The sequence below is a fragment of the Sinocyclocheilus grahami genome, unplaced genomic scaffold (assembly GCF_001515645.1).
Source record: "Sinocyclocheilus grahami isolate Dianchi unplaced genomic scaffold, SAMN03320097.WGS_v1.1 scaffold85.1, whole genome shotgun sequence".
NCBI lineage: Eukaryota > Metazoa > Chordata > Actinopteri > Cypriniformes > Cyprinidae > Sinocyclocheilus > Sinocyclocheilus grahami.
This window is the reverse complement of record NW_015505264.1, coordinates 158,908-183,328: the sequence shown is the minus strand read 5'-3', so window position 1 is coordinate 183,328 and position 24,421 is coordinate 158,908. Positions and strand designations below refer to the sequence as shown.

Sequence of the window (24,421 nt, the reverse complement as noted above, 5' to 3'; positions counted from 1 at the left end):
TCATAAACACATTTCATTACACCAAATACACCAAATAATGTTCTTTTTAGCAGCATCATATGACCCCTTTAAAGAATTCTCTTCTGCTTACCAAGCCTGCATTTATTTGATCCAAAGTACAACAAAAACAGCAAAGTTCTGAAATATTTTTACTATTTATAATAACTGATTTCTGTTTAAATATATTTTAAAATGTAATTTATTCCTGTGATTTCAAAGCTGAATTTTTAGCATCATTACTCCAGACACATGATCCTTTAGAAATCATTCTAATATTCTGATTTGCTGCTCAAAAAAACATTTATTATTATTATAATTATTATTATTATTATGTTAAAAACAGCTGAGTATAATTTTTTTCAGGTTTCTTTGATGAATAGAAAGTTCGAAAGATCCAGTCACATGATCCTTCATAATATATACATAATATAATATCATCATACAATTTCAGTAGAGTAAATTGCTATCACTATATACACTGAGCAAAATTATAAACGCAACACTTTTGTTTTTGCCCCCATTTTTCATGAGATGAACTCAAAGATCTAAGACTTTTTCTGCGTACACAAAAGGCCTATTTCTCTCAACTATTGTTCACAAATCTGTCTAAATCTGTGTGAGTGAGCACTTCTCCTTTGCCGAGATAATCCATCCACCTCACAGGTGTGGCATATCAAGATGCTGATTAGACAGCATGATTATTGCACAGGTGTGCCTTAGGCTGGCCACAATAAAAGGCCACTCTAAAATGTGCAGTTTTATCTATATATATATATATATATAAAAAAATTTTTTTTTTTTTTTTTGATATATGCCTATAGTTTGACAGCATTGTAACCTCTGAAGCCTTATGAGTATTAAGCAGAAACTTTTGGTCTCCATTCTATTTGGGCATTTCATCTACTACTTTCATAACTCAGTTGAATTTTCTTATGCCATCATGCACCAATGAAATGAAATAATCAATGTGGTAATCGGGAATTAATTTAAGATTTGCTGTCTCTCACAGCTGCTAATTACCGCCGCTTATGATTGCATTGCTGATGAGAGTCACCCGTTATTATCAAGAATGGCTTATTGCGGAGTGCCTCTTTTATATCCCCAGCATGAGTTTGTGACAGTTGTCTGTAACAAACAGATTAGACACAATCTTGCAGTGATGAATGGCACAACTATTGCTTAAATGGAACTTACGTTTTACGCTATGCTAGTAAAATAATTTCCTACCCCAACTTCTCTGGCAAAGCTGGGATCATATTGAGAATGAGAACGTTCTAGCTGGGCTAATTTCCTAACTTTGTTATTTCAGTCCATGTGCATTGAAAATTAGATGGAACAGTGATTAGACCAGTTACTGCAGCCGCAGGCAGATTGCAGCAGGGGGTCATCATGCCCACCTGCTACAGAGATCGCCCTTCCTTTGGTGCCACTCAAGACGTGATCCTTCCTGGCTAGTCTCAATCATACAGTCTCATAATCATGGCCCAGTTCGGCTAGCCTACCGCTGTGTGAATTGCAAAAACAGGTCAGCAGGGCTGCTCAAATTAGAACCTCATATGGACTGAGGTAAGGGCTTTTGATTTGTGCTGGGTTGACCTTTGTCAGACTATACACCATATTTAATTTGACATAAGCAAAAACATGGCTGTGAGGGACAGAAATGCGGTCTGTTCAGTATGTCATACTGTTGTGTCGACATTTAAAATACCTAGTTGAATATGAATTCCGAATTAAACACATTTATAGTGGACATTAACCTAAATCACCCAACTAATTGATAACCCACCAAATAGTCAATTACGAAAACATTTGTACATGCTTTGTTCATGTGCTGTATTCAGCCTTTAACTTGATGTTGTCAGTAAATTAGACTAATTGGAATTTTTGTGATTTGGCACAAAACAACCAAGCAATAAAACTTTACAGAGCAATAATAATCATAATTCACTATTAGAACAATGCTGGAATCTTTAGAGGTTTGTGCATTCGATTAGCGACTTGTACTAAAGGAGGTGAAAAGTGCAATTTATGTGTTGATTGTTTGCTGGAAATGGGCCTTATGGACCTAGTCGACCAGCTAATTCACCCAATCAGCAAAACCAAAATGAATTCCTGCCCGTCAGAAACTGTTTATGACCATATTTTCTGGTTAATATGCAATATGTGCAAAATTAGTTTTTTTGCAACATCAGTCAAAAGTAAATTAATGCCCTTACATGCCATATGTTTCCAATCCAGTTTTATTTAGTGAAAAAATTATTACTTTTATATTTATCTAGGATGCATTAAATTTATTAAAAGTGACAGTAAAGACATTGGTAACACTTTATAATAACTTTCATTAATAAATCATTAACATTATATTAATGCTTAACAAAATTAATAACATTATATAATGCTTAACAGTTGGACATGTGGAGGCGTGTTAGAACGAGCCGTTTTAGGTAGGCGTGGTTGACTCTTAACTTTTATAAAGAATATCTCTTTGGATTTGAGACTTTAGTCTTTGCAACTTTACAGATCTTCTTTATGCACAAAGAGCTTGTAACACTTCAAAGAGAAAGGAAAAATTGAATATGACCCCTTTAATATATTCACATAGCTATGAGATAATATGCTTGTTAATGTTTACTTGTACTTATAAAACATTACCTAATGATTAACAGATTATTATTTCATGTAAACTAAAATGCTTACAAATGCCATTAAACTTTCAATTCATTCACAGGTGGTTTAAAATGTGTTTAGGTATTTGAATATATATGATCTGTTAACCATTATATGTTTGCTAATGATTTATTAATGAAAGATATTATAAAGTGTTACCAAGACACTTATAATGTTACAAACCTTTTCTATTTCAAATAAATGCTGTTCTTTGGAACTTTAAATTCATAGAATATAATTCAAAGTGTCCTGAAAAAAAAAGTTTCCATAAAAATATTAAGCAGCACAACTGTTTTCAACTCTGATAATAAGAAATGTTTTTAGCACCAAATCAGCAAATTAGATAATTTCTGAAGGATCATGTGACACTGAAGACCGGAGTAATATCTGCTGAAAATTCATTTTTGCCATCACCACAATAAATTACCTTTTGAAGTATAAACTTCAAAAGGTATGTTCTTTTAAATTAAAACATTTTAATATATTATTTGTTGTATTTGACCAAATAAATGCAGCATTAACATTTTTGAATGGTAGTTTTTTTTCATTCATTTTCCTAACCATGTGGGTGTTTTGTAGATTGTTATGGCATATATCTTTATTTATATTTCTTGTCATCTTTTAGACGGTTTCATCATTATGTACAAAAGAAGACAAACAGTCACAGGGGTCACATCCAAGACGTTTGGTAGAAACAACTGCACATATATTCATATCCTAGTTTTTCCTAGTGAGCTCAAATATAGGTCATTCTCTGCTAGTTAATTGACAGAATTAATAAAGAAGCTCTAATTTCAGTCCTTAATATCAAATGACAGGAGACAGAGCAACTCTTTACAGAAAACCTGACAATTTATTGTCTGTCACATTTCTCCACAGGTTCCAAAGCCAATTATATGTATTGCTCAGAATTTAATGGCTGACATTAGATGGAGGTAAATTGGAGCCATCAATCACATAAGACACTCATATCTACTGAACTTCAAGCTGAATTGTAACACTAACAAACTTAGTCCATGTCTCATAGAATTTGAATGACTACATTAAAAGCTCCTTTGTGTGTGTGTGTGTGTGTGTGTGATTATTTCTCGATTTTAATCAAGGATCATATTTTATTGTGCATAAAGATAGACGATTTGGATTAAAATGTCTCCCTCATAAATATGCATTACTGAGAGCTTTATTAAATAGGAAAATAATATTAAAACCATATTTGTTTGTTTTTAACTCCCTTGTGAAGTTATTTCAATTAAGCCTGGCCAATCTTCCTTAGCTGTTATTAAATAATTTTTTTTCAATGGCCACATGGACAATTAATTAGGTAAATTCATAAGAGATTAAACTCTCCAGATACACACTATATCTTCCAAGAGCATAATAGTTTGCAGTCTTACTTGGCTGGAAATACAGGCAAGTATGACTAGAAAGAGAGATTTTCTTTTCTTTTAAATGTTTGAACTGCACTATTTGTAGTTTCCAAATGACCCATGCAATAAATTGTCAGAGATGGTGTCCCGGCCGCCGCAGCGAACAGGAACGGCTGAATATATTTATGTATATGGTAACATCTCTGATATGTATTACATTTTACTAGCAAACTGAACCTATTATGATTTATATGGTGTTTTCAAGTAGCGTTTTACAAAGAAAATTATGTCCAGTCACATTACATATGAGGGTGCTTTTATTAACTGTGTCCTACATGGCAAAGCATGATTGATAGTGATAACAATACATGCTAAATAAATATACAGTGTCTGGATTTATGATGACATTTTGGATGAGTTTTGCTCGTTTGTTTCTGTAAATCTGGAATATGAGAGTCCAGTGAGCTAAAAAGATGAAGATATCGTGAGAAAACCCCTGATTATGAAGGTTTGTTGCTGGTGTACAAACATATGGAGCACCATATGGTCAAATATGTGTTGGTGCCCATTTAACAACAGAAAATATTACTAAAAAAACAAAACAGTTGTATCTGTAGTACAACTAAAATACTGCTATTATAAACCTAAAAACGAAGCAGTAGTGAACGTTCTCTGCCTTGGAGCTTGAAAATGGAAATTCACTGGTTAGATGTGGAAACCTTGTGTATAACAACAACACTATCACATACAACTGTTTTGACATCCAGCATATTCTATAATCACTGAAGTTTTTAGATAACTAGTCTGCATACTTCAAAAGGTCATGTGAATAATACTTATCCTTGGAAAAGACGTTCTTATGCACCGATATAACTGCCAAGCTAAGTTGGTTTTGTGTTAGATAAGGAAATATTTCATGTTTCAGATTTCACGCCCTTGATCAGCACAGCATATCTCTGAGTGTGTGAATCAAGCATATATACTGTACTGTAATCCTCATAGATACCGTATGTTATGATGGAGAACTCTATGCAAATGCATGCATGTACCCACCGTTTGCATTAAAATTGACTGCTTTGTTTATCATACAACACCACCTGTCCCCTAAGGTCATGTCTTGTGTTCCCAGATCCATTCTTCAGGCTTAAAATGCACTGCTGTATTTCAGACTCGACATCTCACTGCATTGAATGGAATATGCATTTCAATGCATGTAAAAATAAACCAATGTACAAGATGCCCCAATTGCTGATAAGAAGGTTATTGTGTTTATTCTACATATTACCAGGCTAAAATGGAACGACGGTGTGCTTATGGCATTACGGCTGTCTTATCTAAGCTGGAGGACTGAAATACCAGGCCTCACCAATGAGCTCGAGCAACCGGCTCAGAAATAGATCACATGTCAGAGGAACAGCAATTACATGTCAGATGCCCTCGGCTAAAGATGCCTTGGAAAAAATACAGTGATAAACAGCATTTTATGTGACCAGACTGCTTTGGTAAAGAGTGTTGACAAAGTAATAATTTTGCCCCTAGTTTGTCACACATTTTCTCCTTTGGGTAATTGTAGCTCTTCGCAGGGTGACGTGTGACTCTTTCTAGGATCTGCTCTCGCTGTTTGGATTGTTGTGGTTTGTTTATTTGTTGCATGCGGGTGCTTGGCTGGCTTCCTGCAGCATTAACACAGGGACGGAACTCACAAGCCGCGTGGGAAGGAGGGCAGTGTGGCTGCCAGACTTCCTGCCCGGAACCAACGCTACGACATGCGCAATATGCAGGGAAATGACTGGGAGTTGGAGGAAGAGAGCGAGAGACAGAGGAAAATGGTGCAGATTTCCCCAGACACTTTCAGCCCACTCCTTTGGGTTTCCATGGTCAGGACGACAGAAACGTGGAGACATCCATTGATTTTTGGGATGCTTTTCATGTCTCTTGAGCAATGAATTTAATATACTATTCCTTTAAAATTAACATGACATCAAAATAGACTCTGGTTAATGTACTAATACATATTCTTATTGTGTTTAATCCGTGCATGTTATTCTAAAGACAAACAAAGTTCCTCATCTTAGTCTCTTAGCTCTTTGCAGGGTTTGATTGATTGATTGATTGATTGATTGATTGATTGATTTAATATCCCGTGTCACTAAGATGTGCATAACATACAGCAGTAAAATCAGCTGGAGAAATAACCTTCATGTTCCCTCAGATAGATAGATAGATCTTTCTTTCTTGTATTATTCATTCATTCATTCGTTAATTTGTTCGTTTGTTCTTTCATACGAGCATAAGTATAATTGTTTGGAAAAAGAACCTTTATGTCCCCACATATTTGAAGTTTATTTATTTATTCCTTTTCCTAACATTTAATTTAATTTAGTGTGAATAAATATAGATTTACATTCAAAGAGACAGGATAGTCTGTGCATGATCTGATGTTTTATTCTGATCCAGAAAAAGGCGAGATGAACATCACGGAATTCTTTAAAAATCCTACAATGTGATTTTCTGGATTTTTTTCCTCATTTTGTCTCTCATAGTTGAGGTATACCTATGATGAAAATTACTGGCCTCTCTCATCTTTTTAAGTGGGAGAACTTGCACAATTGGTGGCTGACTAAATACTTTTTTGCCCCACTGTATATAACATTTCGGTCCCCCTCACTTCTGAAATGATGGCTACGCCCCTGCTCAGACTGATTCTCTTACAAATCATTTAGATTTTAAAAATGGGATCAAATGATTCACTGTAAAATATTGATTCGTTCTTGAATCAGATGTTTCTAGTTCTCTCAAAAGCTTCTCTCAAGAGAGCTAGGTGGATATCAAGGAGCTTGATAGTCCCAAACCTTATTCATTGTCATTATTATGGTAATTCATTATCATATCATATTTATAGCATACTGTATATCATAAATACATACATCACTTTTTAAATGAACTGTTTCCTAAATGTACTGTTTATTAACATCACATGTTTATATATATTAATAGATTTATAATAACATTAATAACATTTTTACTTGAAAAATAAATGAATAATGTTTTAAAATGTAGTTAAGTAAAACAATAAAATAGTAAATATAAAAAGAACAAAAAACATTTGTCAATCAAGTTAAAAAAAATAACAAAACACCATTGGACAGTTCACTTGTGGGGACCACCAATGAGCTTGGTCAGCAAGAAATATCATATCTTCATTAAAACTGGAGCTTTGAGTGTATTTGGAGAGCAATTGTAGATGTAGAGTAGGTTGAGAGTGAGTAAATGATATCCAAGTTATAGTTAATGAGACAATAAGTCTTTTAAATACAGATATTTTGATGCGTTATAACCTTTTCTGGTACAGAACATCCCTGTGGTGACATTTAGTTGTTTATTTATCTTTTTACCCAGGCTTCCATCAGGGAACGTTTGACTGAGTCACGTTTGACTCAAGAGGACAAAGACTAAGGCAGTTCATTCTGCAGACTGAGCCAATCTTTCTTTTGATCAGCTGAAGAGAGATGGCAGGAAGGGTAGCGCCAGTAAGTTCGGTCTTCCAATCAGCACAAAAGCTGTGGCAGATATTTTTTTCACCATAGACCTTTTCATATAGATATTTAATTTCTGACATGAATAAAAATGAGGCTGTGAGGGATAGAAGTACAGTGCGTTCAGTGGATGTGTACTGCAGTTTAACATCATGCCAATAGTTTAGCTGACAAAACTTTCCAAAAAACTTTCAGTGTACAAAAACTCCTTAAAGCAGTCTGTAAAGTGGAGTTTTGAAAATGATGTGATCTAGTAACTTTATACAGTACTTACTTAGTTTAAAGAATAGTTTATAAGTACGCAATTTGGGATGCACCTTATGTTTTCATTTGCAAGAAATTCAATATGGCATCTACCCTGACTATGGTTTATCCCAACTAACAGGGAACATTCTCAGAACTTTGGAAAGAATGTTCTGGAAAGGTTCTTTCAAAGTTATGAACAAACATTCTTCCAGGAATGTTAATAGGACTTCTTGTTTGTTCAAAGTTAAGTTTTAAACGTTTCTACTTACTGGTTTTAGCCATTCCCATAATGTTTGCTAAACTATACAATGGAATGATCCTTCAATGTTTTCTCTAATGTTCAAATGACCAACATTCCAAAATGACGTTTTTATTGTTGACTTATTATTATTATTATTATTATTATAACTTCATGGGAACATTAACAATGTTAGCGCATTATAATTAGGTTGGATTTTACATTTCGCTTTCAGATCTGAGTGTAGCACCTACAACACATATCGGCATATTGTATCGGTCAAGTGGTTGCTTTTGCCTGAACTTATGACTTATTTCTACAAGTCTTTTATTCCTGTAAGTGCACTGAAGAGGCTTTTGGGTGAATTATGTGAGCATGTGTGAAGGCAAGAGTGGAGGATGGTAAACAAATGTGGAAATGGTGGTTTAAGGAGGCATAATGTGATTTCCAGAACGCCAGGCGGAGGCACGCTGTCGTGTTAGATGAGGCTAGTCATCTTTATTAACAAGGGAACAAAGTTGGCAAGCTGCCACCACTGAGTGTGACAAAATATCCAGAGATTGTCCTGCATAACCATTTATCTTGATCTGAGTCCAGCTAATGCCCAGCTCAGTTATTACTTGGAATCTCTTTCTAATCAATACAGATTCTTCATAGGTTGCATCAATCATGTGTTTGCACATCCTGACATTTGCTCATTTGCTACTGTAAATAGACCGTGGAGGTTTATGAGATAACTGAGGCATTAGACTTGACTGAAAATGTCTGACTAGCTGCTTTTGGTGGATTTCACTGCTATAAATCTAAAATGTGTTGATTGCTTGTTGTATTTAGATCCAACGAAGTCAGGTAGGTGCAAGCTCTCAATATTCATAAACTCTCATACCTGGTTGACTCATGATCAAAAGAATGTATATTTATAACTTTTGAATTAAAAACGAAAAATTGCTTGACATTTACTCACCCTCATGCCATCCAAGATGTAGATGAGTTCATAATCCGTAGTAACCCTTCTTGTAGTGAAAAAGTTCAGCCCCTGTTGTCCTCTCACATCGCAATCCACCAATATATTTTTTTAGAACTGTTTGGACACTTTTTGCTTGTAAAAGGTGCCTGATCTGTACATATTTCACATTTGATTCAGACAAAATGAGCAATATTATGGATAGAGGACTTGGAAGTAATGGTTTATAGTTAAAATGATGGATTTGTTTATTACAAAGCAGCTTTTTACTTAACATAATGTTAACTGATTGACTGGAGTCATGTGGATTTTTGTGTTGTTTTTATTAGCGGTTTGAACTCTCATTCTGACGGCACCCATTCACTGCAGAGGATTCATTAGCTAGTAGATTATGTAATCCTAATTTTATCCAAATCTTTTCAGATGCAGAAACCAGTTAATATACATCTTGGATTGCCTGAATATAAGTACAATTTCATCAAATTTTCATGTTTGGGTGAACTATTCCTTTAAGTAATTATCAAGCATGTAATGTGTTAAAATAACAACACATACTGTAATAAAACATTAAATGCAAGGTTTAGGCCATCGGTTGAATTTGAGAACCAGATGAGTCTTGTTTGTGAATGAATCTTTCTGTTTTAGGATCATTACACATGTTTTCTTGCATTCTCTCAAATATCATACAGTGATCACAGCAAGTCTAGTCACAGCAAGATGATCCTGTGTCGAAATCTAAGGATGAAGAGTTGCTGATAAATGTGTTTTGTCCTCTCCAGAAGTCATGCCAGTTCCAGAACAGCCTGCTGAAGTAGAGAACGCCACCATGCTCAGCCCAGGACTGAATGCTTCTAATGGCGACGGATCTGAGACTGAGACCACCTCTGCCATTCTGGCCTCTGTGAAAGAGCAGGTAGGACTTTTAATGTCCAATGTACAACTTCATTCACATCTTAGGCACAAAGCCAGAACCTTTCAGTGGAAAAGTTTAACTCTTTTGCAGTTCTGTCCATGACTTATCAGGAGACAGCGGTTATCTGTACACATTTGTCATATTAACTCTAGTGCTGGACTTTTTCTGTACAATTTCTGGGAGATGAAGATTAAAAGGGGAATGGTAAATTCAAGAAAGGCCATTTTGTACGACACTGAGTGATTGTCAAATGGCAATTGGGTGGAATTAACTATAAAGTTAACATTATAAAAGATTTCACAGATACTACAATTTAACAGGATGTAAAGACTTGAAGTACATTTTTATCTAATATACCCCCCCCCCCCCAATTCTCAGCTTTAACAACCTTGTATATACTACTGTTTTTTTTTATATATATATTTTTTAAAGAAGTATCTTATGCTCACCAAGGCTGCATTTATTTGATCAAAAATACAGTAAAAACTGTAATATTGTGAAATATTATTACAATATAAAGTGATTATATCACTTAAGCCTAGTTCCAGACTAAAATGCATGTCTGTTCTGTTTTAAATGTAAGAAACTTGCACTGACATATCTTAAAATATGTTGGTACTATTGATTTGTCTCAAGATGCACCCCAGTAATGTTTTTTTCTAAGGCACGTTTATAAAATATACTTAAATGTCCTAATTGAACTATGGCCTAATCCTGGCTTAACCTAAGCCCTGTCTGTGAAACCAGGCCTTAATTTCTCTGATGGCAAAGCTGTCATGACGAAAATTGGAAATGATTACTCGAGTCTTCAATGTAACATGATCCTTCAGAAATCATTCTAATATGCTTATTTTGTGCTCAAGAAACATTTCTTATTATTATCAATGTTGAAAACAATAGTACTGCTTAATATTTTTGTGGAAAGCATGATACTTTGATGAATGGAATTTTAAAAGAACATTTTTCTTAAAATAGAAAACTTTTATAACATTCTAAGGGCCAGTTTTACTAAACAGGGCAAATTAGCACAATTCCGTAACGGCGCCGATGAGTGTGGACATTTCTGTGGGTGATACTGACAACATGCAAATTAAAGAACACAGACGCAACATCTCATTAATAACCAACGCAATCTAACAAGCGTTGCGCAAATTAGCGTAAGTAGCTATGTTCAGATGCGGATAATGTGTTCTTCTGGCATTCCAAATAAATTAATACCTGTGGAAAAAATCCTCTCCTTTCTCTCTGTTCTCTGCAGTGCCTCCTCCTAGCAGCAACAAAATGGTTTGAGACATGCTTTTTTGGGCATTAAATAATGGCGCAAATACCAGTCATTTGACAAACGCAAACATTAGTAAATCGTGTTGCGTGATTCATTTTAATACTCTCCTCCCATAAATTTTGCGTCTGAAAGGGAAACTCTTACAAATGCATATTCAATAAGGTCAGGCGCAAAAATAACTGTGTCCATGCCTTTTCAGCTCTAATTCTTTGCTGCGCGTCTTTAGTAAATCCTGACAATACTATTTTAATGCCAAAAGACGGTTTGTGCTGGCGCATGCAGTTAGTAAATCTGGCCCTATGTGTCTTTACTGTTCATTTTAATCAAAATCTCACCTCAACAGTAGTAGGCTATGTCTAATGTATATACATTCAAAATAATAAAACAATATATGAAATACAATTTTTCATATTCTAGTTTGGAGAGGCCGGAGGGTTATTGAGTTAAAGCTCAGGAGTGACATTATTAGACTATTTAAAGAGCAGGTGCTAAAAGGTGGAGAGAAAAACTGAAATATTTAAAAGGACATTACAGTAAGCTGGAGGAAAATGACTGTGTGTGAAGATGACTGAGGAAATGTTCCTGAGGACAAAATCCAGAGCCACCGCAATGAATGCAAATTGAGAGACGGAGGGGGAAATCAGGAAAATGCCATAAAGTCAGAGCCTGAGGAACTGTTGCACCTTGGGAATCTGTCTTGGTAATGATTTAATTGACACTACAGTATGCAACATATAATAGTGTGTAATTTGTATTTGATTACATTCTTCATGTAAGGGGGGGGGGGGGGGGGGGGAGGGGGCAAATCCCAGCTCAGCAGTAAAAGGCCACCTGTGTTTTACCCGATGATGGATTTAGTTCAGACAGCCATTCCCGTCCCTCCTGGAACGGCCTGGAAGACTGTGCAGGTGGCACTCCGGCCCAATCCATCACAAAAATTAGCCATTACTTTTATTCATACACAACGGGTTCTCGCGTCGTACAGACGGCTGGCTCATCACAGCCTCAAAATGTTGATGGCTTCATGTGCTGCTTTAATGAAAGCTACATTAAAACCAGAGATGCTGATTCAGGGTTTCACCGAGCAGAACTGAGCATTTGTACGACGCAGTGCTGGGGTTTTCATGGTAGATTTGATTAATAAACCTGTGTATGTCTGTGAGACACTCAGTGTGAGGAGGCTGGGTAAATCAATGCTAGTAATGTTTGGAGACTCTCATTCCTCTCTCTGAAGACCCGTCTAGCTACACTTGTAAAACATCCTTGCACAATTTAAAGGTATTGGCTTTGGTTCTTTGGATAAAATGTTGAATAGATGACGTATTTAAAGTCTGGTATATGAAATAATAGTCAGAAAATGTCAGAAAAATATGTTTTATAGAGTCCTGCTTCACAAAAATAAATACTAGCAAACATTACCAGCAGTATTTTGTGCTTTGTGCCAATTCTGCACCTTTTGTGGCATAAAAACTTCTTAAAACATAGTATTATGTTCTCCTTTAATCTCTGTAGACTAACTCCCATATTATTTTGTCATGAATGAATTCACAACAGAAATACTTTCAGCGACTTCTAACCTCACCAGAGAAAAGAACTTGAAATAATACAGTACCCTCCACTAAAATGGCATATTATTGTACCGTGAAATCAAACCCACTTTTTTTTCTCAAGAAGAAAAGGCACAATTTATTCATTTCGAGCTTTCCAGTGAAAATATTGCTCTGTTCTGATCACACAAGCAATTAAGGCATTATATTTACAGCCTTGAGATTTCATTGTGAGGATGTGACGGTTATTTCTTTGCAATTTCAGACAAGCCCGGGCTGTGTGCAAGCCTCATTTATGCCAACTCCTTTCATACATCCAGCACATGTTTGCCCTTCACATATCAGTGGGCTGGTCCCTGTGTAATAAAGCCTTTCATGTTGAATGCTCTGATTAGAAATAAAAAAGCAGAATAAGCGAAGTGTGCTTTCTTAAAGGCGCTATTAGATTGCGCACTGTTAGATGTACCTGTTGCCAGACATTTAAAAGAAAGCTGCTGTACTAAAGTGCACACTGAAATCTTGGCACTGGTCACTGTAGGTTTTTAAACTTTTGGATCCCACTTTTAATGAGCCCCCAAATAATATGATTCTGCCCTTGTATATGTGTATATATATATAGTACATTTAATATTTTTCCTAAATATTGTCAATAAAAAAACATAATTGTGAATAATCTCATGAGTTCTGACAAGTCTTTATTAATGTTTCATTTAATTCTACTTACTGATATCTAATGTATATAATAATTCTTCTTCTTCTTAATATTTTTTCGTTGTTGTTGCTGTTGTTAAATTGTTTTATTACAACATTTGATTACATGATTAATTTATTAATATATTGTTTTATTAATATTGATAATAATCCACTAATATTAATGTTGTTGTTGTTGTTGTTATTTAATGGTTTTATTCATATGATGAAAATGTGTATTTATTAATATTCATATTTTATTAGAAAACAATATAATAATAATAATAATTTGTCTTAATATTGTTGTCGTTGTTGTTAATTGTTTTATTACTAAATATTATTACATGATTAATTATTATTAATCATTAGCTGATATGAAGTCCTGTGGCCACTCATACTGTGTGTGTGTGTGTGTGTGCCATTCAGGTTGAGTGGATTGGTACACTCTGCTGAAGGATGACGGAGGGAGAAGTAGATATTGTCCTTTAGCACTCATGCACCAAGTTTGTTTGGGTGGAGGCCATCCGGTTCAAACAGTTGTCTATGGCCCTAGAAAAGTTTAAAGTTGTCGATGAAATTGGTTGATTATTACTAAATATTATTAAACAATGTATTAATTTATTAATATATTATTGTATTATATTGTTATATTATATATAGTTTTAACAACTTTACCATTGCAGGACTCCTTGTGGCCCCCAGTGTGGAAACCCATGGACTAAGATATTTTTATCATTTTGTTACGGACTACAGGGCTTTTCCACATATCCTACATCATTTCCCAAATTCACATACTGATGCTATTTATGTATTTGCATAACTTGCTGAATGTGAATCATAGATGCGCCTGGAAATCCCTATGGCGGATGTAAACAACTGATGAGATCTTAGGCACGCATCGCTATTATGACCTCCATCCGCCCCTGTCCTATCTAAATCCCCAACCAGCACCCCTTGAATAGCTCTTGACCACCTCCTGCCCATCCTGCCACTCACGCACGTCGAGCAGGGGCCTGTGGGATTACACCCGAGAGCAATCACCATAAACAGCACCATCATTGTAATCACCATCCTCATCACCGCACCCATCAAAATGGTAATGCACTTCAGCGGCGGATCGCTGATTCGGTGTGTTCTTGAGTAAACCCTGTTATGCATTCTAGTACAGCACGTCACCCATATAGGCCCTGCAAAAAAAGACGTGGCTCGGTGGCTCCTGTGATCTGTATCACGCGTGACTTTGTGTCAGCGCTGCCTGGGAGTTTTGCAAGATCTGTATTGAGTCTAGATGGAGAAGGAGGCCTCATAAATATGTATGTCATGCAAATGACCATCCGTCTTGTGTGTTTTCTTTGAAGTGATGTTTGTGATCTCAACAGGAGGCAGCAGTTGTGAGTCCCAATCAAGTTGCCAGTGTTAGGCGATCTTATAAATAAAACCATCTTATTTTGGACGCCACTGCTCGCTCAAAGAGATTGATTGAGAAGGGGCCGCATCTACCAAATTGTGCCGGTGTAAGTTAATGCGTGGGACAGGTCTCAGTGAGTAAGCTGAGATGAAAGGCAAGCTTTTATTTTGATATTAGACGGCACGGCATGAGTGCGAGTATCTGTGATCAGTGCGTTTGTTTCATTACAGAGAAGAAACAGGCAAAGAATAGAGGTGATTAATATATACAAATCAACACTTGTTACTCATAAACATGGTTTTTGGTTATATGGTTATAGGAACTAAAAGGTGTTCCTGACTAAAATCATTACCAGTTCCTGTGGTGCGAACACGCCAAAAAGCAGGCATACTTCTTGGTTATTGGAGTGGTTATGGGAACTATGAAAATGTTCCTTTGGTGCGAAAGCTTTGTGATATTTGTGCTTTAAAATCAGCATGAAATTTTTTCATTCATTGCAGTTTTCGCAACCTATTTTTTGGTGTGTTTCTGAGTGAAACGTGTACAATAAGATTAAAAAGTACATTTGATTAGAGAATTGATTATTTTGTGGATCTCAATGTGAGCCGTTCCTCTTATGGACTCTTAAGAGCCTCCATTACTCTTGAGGAGGCTTTTTGATGAGGACATGGAGATTAAATGTCAACATCAACATCAAGAGCATGAAGATGAATGCTTTCTTAAGGAGCTTATAGGCATCCAGCGCTAACCTAAAAAGACATTGATTTTCACTGAGGAAACTTTTAGTTGGAAGCTTCAACCGTTCTGTCTGTCCTTGTGTTTTATTGAATAGTGCATTGTTGATACTCAAGGGTTTATGTTAAAGGGCATTTGGACTTGGAACCAGTAGAGAGGCAGGAAGCCAGTAAAGCTTACTTCAGTCAATTCAGAGAGTATTTTCCTCAGATAAATCTAAATGTCATTGAATCTCAGTCTGGAAATTATTCAGCATTTCGCCATGTGATTGTTGACTTGAGGTTCAGTAAGAGATTAACTTTGATCCCATCTCCACAAGTAACAGCCATTTTTCTACGCTTTCATCATATTGTTTTCACAGCACAATAATAGCCAATTAATCTATCTATCTATCTATCTATCTATCTATCTATCTATCTATCTATCTATCTATCTATCTATCTATCTATCTATCTATCTATCTATCTATCTATCTATCTATCTCTATCTATCTATCTTTTTCATTTCATAAGCATTTATATTGCTTCAACTACACACACACACACACACAAACAAAAAAAAATGTGGCTTTATTTAGGCTTATAATTAAAATAAATATTCTTTGATTTTGTCTCCTCACTTTAATTTAATTAAATTTTATTTTATTAAATTTTATTTTATTTTAAAGCATTCATATAGCTTCCACAGCACAATAATTGTTGTGTATTGACCCAGTACAAACGTCACAAAATGGATTACTGATGGATGGATAGATGGATGGATGGTTTACTGAAACAAGATCTACAGTATCAGTGCAATATTGTGAAAAAAGAATGACAATATTATTGCAAGAATACAGCTGTAATAAAAGTTGTATGGATTTAAAGGGATAGTTTACCCAAAAAGGAAAATTCTGTCATTAATTACATACCCTCATGTCATATGGACTATTTTAACAATGATCTTGCTACCTTTCTGGGCCTTGAACGTGGTAGTTGCATCGCTGTTTATGCAGAATCAGAAAGCTCTCAGATTTCATCAAAAAAATATCATAATTTGTGTTCTAAAGATGAACAAAGGTTTGGTACGACATGGGGGTGAATAATTAATGACAGCGATTTCATTTTTGGATGAACAATCCATTTAATTCACTAAAAATAACCAGCTCATAAGAGTCATTCGTTCGGGAATCGAACTAAACTGATCGCGCTATATGGACTTGATTCACTTAAGAGAATCAGTTAATAAGAGTCATTCGGTCTGGAATCGTACTACATTCATCGCGCAAGATTATTCACTAAAAAGAACCAGCTCATAAGACTCATTTGGTCTGGAATCGTAGTACATCCATCGCGCTTTATGGATTTGATTCACTAAAAAGAACCAGCTCATAATAAGAGTAATTCGGCCGGGAATCCGACTACACTTGTCGCGCTGAATGGACTTGAAAAGAACCGACACATAAGAGCTAATCTTTTATCTTCTTATTTCGTACTGTATAGTTGAGACATCGCTGAATAGTAGTGAGGGAAACACTGTATTTTAAGCACCGGGTCTCCTCCCATTGGTGGTAAAATGCACTTGCGAGAACCGTTAATGGAATCGAACGTCTTTCGGATTCTTTTTTAAAACTGAACAGGTTCTCGGTTCCCAACAACCGCACTGTTTGCTCAAGTCTCAATATTGTCCAGAATGCATGTAGATTCGTGTCTACTACATGTACACGCTTGTTCGCTGATGAGTCTTTGTTTATGGGCACGACAAGAGATGTTCTGTCAGTCTGCCCTTGAACATAAGCTGGTATGAATGTTATCAGTAAAGCGCATGTTGGAGATGATTATACGGGGCATGTGCATTGTTAGCCCTGAGGCCTTCACCGGGGAATTGGCAGAGCTTTGCGCAGTTTAGATTCGAGATAACAGGCCAATCTTGAGTTACCACAGCTGACAGACTATTTGTGTTAATCCAGAGACAGAGGCTGTCAAACATTAGTGTTGTACATCACATCCTCTCTGCAACATGGAGAAAATAATAACTGTCGGTTGTGACTCCTGCAGAGTGAAAAAGTGCAGCATGTTTGATTATGCAATCTGCAAATGCGGCTTCAACATTGTGTTTGGCTTCATGGTGCAATCCTTTTACTCGCTCATACATTTTTACTTTTAAAGAGAAATTCTGTCAATCTAAAATGGAATTTTTGCTTTTAACATAGGAGAATAAATTTGAGGATTCAATCATTTGTATGTAGACTCTAATGTGAAATGCCCTTTTTGTTGTGTATATGGTGAAAACATCTGATTTGAGTTGTACACATTAACATTACAAATTGAAAATAGCTTTTTGAATTAATAATTGCATGTTGGATGAGACCTTTTTAGGCTGACAAATAAGTAATTTGTGTGTCTCTTGAAGGCCTTGGTAATTCAACCTTAACTAAATGGGCTGTGATCAGAATTTTTTAATGCTTTTTTGCTATTAATTAAACCGTGGAATGAAAGCATTCAACGCCTATTGTAGTGTTGTCACGGTACCAAAATTTCAGTTGACTATACTTTCATTTAATCCAAACTGTGTACATATTTAATTTTAAAGGGCTTTTAATTATTCAGCCAAGAATAACAACTAAGTTAGCTTAAAAAAATAAAATAAATAAAAACCCCAGAACTGCTTTTCTGACTGATATGACACAAACCATGTTAACCATTTGTACATTCTCTAACACGCGTATTTTAGATTCACAATTCATTTAAAAGCCTCTGGTGTGTAAAAAAATAGTAAATATCATCATGTCCTCCTGTTTTTTTACCATAATAAAAGTTATAGGAGCAGTAAATAGTTAATAAAGAAACTTCATTCTAATGCTCATTATATTAGCGTTAGCCTCGCTTATGCTAACGATTAACTACTCTAATAACAGCGATGTTCTTTTCAATCCTACATTCAAATTAAAATATTGAATAATATTCATAACATAAGCGGTGTTTCCCACAGACTTGCACTCTATTTGTGGTGGCATATATATGCAAATTCATTCTCTGCCAGCAGGAGGCGCTTGTAGAGCGGGAGAGATAGAGGTTTCCCCAGTAACCGCTGTACACAAAGCAGCGCTCAGCTCACAAATGCTGCTCAGGCATTACAGGCCAGATGAAATGAAAATGACATCCATAATTTTCTGAAGACAGTCGGTTTCCTTCAGAAATACAATGATATAAAAACACCCGCACCGGGTTTCAACTTTGACACGTGCAGTGCTCATGTTTATTCAACGAAGTCAAAGCCTTTTGGAAAATCTATTTGTGACGGTGAGTTTTGATATCGTGGCGGGTAGCCACAAATAAATCAATGTATGGGATGAAATTAAACTTACCTGCATGAACTCTTTCATTTGACCCGGGTGTCTGTCTTTAAAGTGTTTTGTTAGTTTGATGTGTTTACTCATGTTGAGGTCACCATGTCTCAGTGCTTTTATGAAGAGAGCACATCTGCGCCCCTTTCGGATAACGCATCAAGAACCGGGTTGACTGGGACGGGTACTCGGTACCACCGGTATTTTAAAAAACCTGGTACCGTAACGTTTTCATTTTTTTTGTACCGACTTGACACCGAAGTACCGGGTCTTTTGACAACACTAGCCTATTGACATCAAATTGTCTTTGCTTCTTTAATATGCCTTTCATATCTAGCATTTCTCAGGAGCTGGGAAAGGTGCAATTCTTGGCTGCAAAAGGATTTTTTTTTATTTATATAAAATTAATCAATTAGTAATGATATTGATCAGTTTTTGTAATATGAAATGAGAGTGGAGTTTGCCTGTGTAAAACTTGCTTTTTGGAAACATATTATCCACGCAGAACACCAACCAAATCCAATACATACCTTTTGTATTATACATTTTCACATGCTTTTTTAATATTTTTAAATATTTATTTAATAATATATTTAATATATAATATTATTATTATTCTTAGTACTAATGCCATTACAAGCACCACTTTTAATTCCAATCATTTAGTTCAGTTATGAAATCATGTGGATGGACTGAATCCTTAAAAGGAAGTAAAAGGATTTCGCTCTTTATTTACTGTGTTCTGCCTTTGATATTTGAGGATAGCCAGTTTTTTTATCATCCTCGCCATCTCTGTTTGGCCACATCTCCTTTCAGCTCTGTTGATGGATTCTTGTTATATGCAGAACCTCATCAAAGACTCCCATGAGCAACTAGTTCTTCAGGACATTCAGGATTGATTTAATGAACATGCAAGCTCACAAGATGAGAGATTGTTCTTGTTTGTCTTTTCTGTGCGTCTCACTTTTGATCTTGCCACTAGGCACAACACTTCTATATCTCTATAACGCTGACCTGAGTTACTGCGGGAATGAATGGCCTGTTAATCAGCACCCATGCATCACCACGTATTGGAAACGAAAAAAGGACAAATGGTCTGATTTTTCACCCTAATTATCTTCTATTTCCTATCCTTGTTTGCTTGTACTGTAATAGCGGATATAATGGCCTCACAGTTGTGTATCTTCATGCTAAGTCATATCATATATCAAATGATCCTGCAATGCCCCACACAATCAGGCAAACCTAAACAAACCTACATGCACACATATGTGATCTCTTCTTCTTTAGCTGCCGGGGGCCATTTTGTGATTCGGCATTCTGTTTGACCATGAGGCAATTTGGCAGCCACCTCTTTAATCTCTCACCTCTAAGCTTTGATAGATGCGCCCATGACTCAGGCTTACATCCCAGTCTGCCAGATGATGAATGTGTTTTCCTCAGGCCTGAGGGAGAGCAGATACTCTCCCTTTAGGCTAAATCACAAGTTAGCTTTATCGACAAGTATTCAGTGCTTGTTCAGAAGAGATAGGGATGACTAGTTAGCTGGTAATATGTTGCATTCGCTACAGGATATCAGTCACGATTCAGGAAAACAGTATTGGGTTGATGTAGGTTTACTTGTATGATTAGGATTCAGAATCGGCAATCAGCACGGTATGGCATACAGGGATTTCTTTCTGTGGTTCCAAACTACACAATATGCAATTAGGTATATATGGATGTTCTAAAATGAACAGAAAGAAGGAATAATTACTAACTGCAATATCATCCCAAATAGCACAGTATTATGCACACACGTTAAGACATTCAAACAATATTAGAATATTAGGATAATATACAGTGGGGAAAAAAAGTATTTAGTCAGCCACCAATTGTGCAAGTTCTCCCACTTAAAAAGATGAGAGAGCCCTCATTTTGTCTCTCATAGTTGAGGTATACCTATGATGAAAATTACAGTCCTCTCTCATCTTTTTAAGTGGGAGAACTTGCACAATTGGTGGCTGACTAAATACTTTTTTGCCCCACTGTACAGTATATTAGCAATTAGGCATGCCGGTATGAGATTCTGACGGTATGATAACCTTATAACTAAATGTCATGGGTAAAAAACAACTATTTGTTTTTCCACTGAACACAATACATTTTTAAGAAACAGAACATTTTGGAACACTCTATAAACATGACAGGCTAAATAATAAAAAAAATTGAAATCTTCGTAATTAAATGAAGTGGGCCTAAACCTGCAGCTCAACAATAATCAGAACATAAATTATTTCAAATTAAAAATTCATTCATTAAACCTACAGCTCAACAAGGTTTTTGGAGACATGCTCACGTTCTACACATTCCTCTTTCAGTCCAAGTTATGATCCAGGAATGTTCACCTTTCCTGGATTAAATTTGGAGCTGTGAGGTACGAGGATGTGTGCACATACACATAAGGAAAGAGAGAGCACACACATACACACAGTCTTTCTCCGTACAACACACAGTGGCAAAGACACCTGAGAGGCAGCAGTTTGTTTGTAGTTTACATGTCGTGATTTTGAACAGATGTAATCAATGACAGGAGGCTTAAAAGTATAGACGTGATACCAGCTAAATTTAAATATTGTACTAAATCGCAGAAACGTAGTACTTTATTCCTCGCTCTGTGAAGTAACGTTAACGTGAGGGAGCAAACTAGTTGACATTAGCTAATTAGCCATGTTATCTGCCTCGGTAGCAAGCCAAATATTATTTATTTCCACACTGAAACAAACGGCGGGGGGGTCTCTGTTTTGATCGGGGGTGAAAGAGGGAGAAATGAAGATGACACAGATATGTAGTTTTTGTACAACCTGGAAGTATTTCTTTAGCGATCGGCGCTAAAACGTCATCTGTACGGAACGTCATTGTGTACGGAACATGGTTAGTCTACGTTACCCAAAAAATTCCCATACGGCAGACTTCATCTTTTTCGACGGGGGAAAAAGTTCCAGGGATTCACCTCCTTCGGCCATCCTACACAGGTGACTCTCACTGATTGCTCGCAGCCTCGCACCAACCAGAGGGGGAGGGGTCGTGTGACTCGTTACGCTCTTCGCTGCACACAACCGAGGGAGTCCTGCACTTTCCGTCTTTCATGACACGTAAAAAAAACTGTGCATATCGCAGGAACAGTATAAGGGAAGATTTTAGTGGTTTTGAAACCGTGATTTTTCCAAACCGCGGTATACCTTTAAACCGGTTATCGTCCCATGCCTATTAGCAATAGGACAGAAATTCTCTTTATAAAGTAATCGACTGCAGCCACAGATTGCTAATGATTACAGTATGAATAGTCCCCGTGAATGATTAACGCTAGACAAACTTTGTACAAATGACGTCTTTCACCACCAGTCATGATTAGCTTAGCATTAAGATGAATCGTCACATATCACAACATTAATCAGTGACTAGAAACAATCTCAAAGTGACATTAATAATAACCAGTGCAATTACATTTCGTCATTGACGCACACCAACTAAAACCACTCAGGAATCATCAGAACAGGTGAAATTTTGCAGAAACCAAGTGCTAACAGTCCACACCTGACCGGAGCTTCTGGCAATTTCCTCAACGCAATCCTACGGCTGATGCAATACTTGCAATGAACTTAAGTGAGGGTATGCTGCCACGCACTGGACAGAATAGGGAATGCTTGCAAATTAACTATAGACATACTTGATTCATTGAGGGCCTTTTGTACAGCCACCCCCAAATTTAGGCACTAAATTTGTCCCTGGTAAATGGCCCGCAATTATGAGGTATCTACATCATCAGGAATGGCAAGAAGTACAATCATCCTTGAAACTGGTCTGATATACTGTAGGTCCGTCACTTGATTAGCACTTCTACAGTTCTGATATGCCCGTCTGCACTTGGCATGACGTTGGTGACCTTTCCCATCAACCACATAGCTCTAGGCCATTGTGGGTCTACCAGCATAACAATGTTTCCAATGGCAATGTCCTCGACATCCTTCTGCCATTTAGATCGAGTCTGCAGATTGGGTAGATATTCTGGTCTGTGTTCATCAAGTACTAAGTCTGTGAGGATCTGACTGTGGCGCCATCGTTTCCGACTGATCATTTCACTTTGAGGATATACAACCTGTGGGAGAGAGCCGTCAAGCCGCCCCATGAGAAGGTGATTCGGGGTAACAGGATCAATATCTGAGACATCAGAGGCAGGCTTGCCGCGATAGACGGTGCTGACGGTGATACCGTTGCTAAGCCGCAACACCGGTTAAGTCACTTTCCCCCCGCGTCACCGAACCCCAACGTCGTTTAGATTTTTTATAGTAATAAAAATAATTTAGTTCAGTAAAAGAACAGACACTACAATTAAAAACTGAATGCGGATGCTCAGTGCAGCGTGCCGAATGACAGTCGCATCACAGATCAGATTTCATTTATCCAGTGAGGAGAGTGAGTCGAGCTGACTGACAAGAAGAGTGGGGTGAGACAGACAAGACAATGGCGGATGATTTAGTTTCGAAACTAAATGCAAAAGCGCCTGTTTGGCAGTATTTTGAAAGCTTGTTGACTTTTGCTGTTTATCTAAGGTGATTTTGTTTTGTTTTTAACATTTGTTTCTTATTTAATTGGTTCCACAGTGTTTGCTGATTTTTACTTTATTTAAACTTTGTGTAATTTATTTATTTTATTTAACATCAAGGTGTATGTCATGCCTCCAAGCTTTCTTATTCGTTTTGCTAATAAACGTTCTAGGTTTCTTATTTATTTGGTTATATATTATGCATGTTTACTAAGTTCCAGTTTTGTATACCTATTTGAACTTTATGTAAGTTATTTGTTTTATATTAGGCATAGCCTGCCCTATAGCATGGTGTATTTTTATTCGTTTTGTTAATAAAAGTTCTATGTTTTATATATAGGCTAAAGTGAGTTTGAAGTTGTATTTTGTTGTTGCATTCAAGCAATTGACGCCGAACTGCCGCTAATTCGAAAGTAAAAGTAAAATGTGCACAGCGGTTTTAAGCTATTTAAAAGGGAAGGAAAGCGAGGAAAAGAGGGTAAATTCAAACAAACTAAAAACGAACAATTGCTTTTAGGGCTGTCAAAATGGCTGAAAAACTCAATTTGAATTTTGTACTTAAATATGATCAAAATTCGAATTTAAAATGCCTTTGCAAATTTACAGATCTTCTTTATGCACCAAGAGCTTGTAACACTCCAAAGAGAAAGGAAAAAATTAAATCGCATCATATGACCCCTTTAAAAACATGAGATGCAGTGGGATGGGGAAAAACCCGCCATGAAGTCTCAATATATGTTTTTTTCAAAGTTAAACTTGCATTAATTTTACATGGCTTTCTAAACATGCGGCTCTTTTGTGCGAGACGTGAGTGCAACAGTCATAAATGTCCGTCTAGAAAATGTGTGAAATATGCATTCTGTGTGAATGGCTTGGTTTCGGTTTTGATGTAAACAAGATCTTCTCTGCATTGATGTT

General features: G+C 36.4%; 1 protein-coding gene and 1 long non-coding RNA gene across 2 annotated transcripts in view; one reads left to right on the top strand and one right to left on the bottom strand.

The window, feature by feature from the left end:
- The window catches only part of LOC107586689 (catenin delta-2-like), a 183,323-nt gene that overhangs the window by 9,465 nt on the left and 149,437 nt on the right, over positions 1–24,421 (top strand). The window contains exon 2 of the mRNA XM_016274138.1: positions 9,798–9,931. Within this exon, the coding sequence (XP_016129624.1) occupies positions 9,803–9,931 (129 nt within the window). The 5' untranslated portion in view covers positions 9,798–9,802. The remainder of the gene's footprint in view (positions 1–9,797; positions 9,932–24,421) is intronic.
- Positions 20,527–22,513, bottom strand: LOC107586690 (uncharacterized). Its single transcript, XR_001609383.1, has 3 exons — positions 22,405–22,513; positions 21,257–21,259; positions 20,527–20,644 (listed from the first exon to the last, which is right to left on the bottom strand). It is a non-coding gene; the product is annotated as an uncharacterized lncRNA (long non-coding RNA).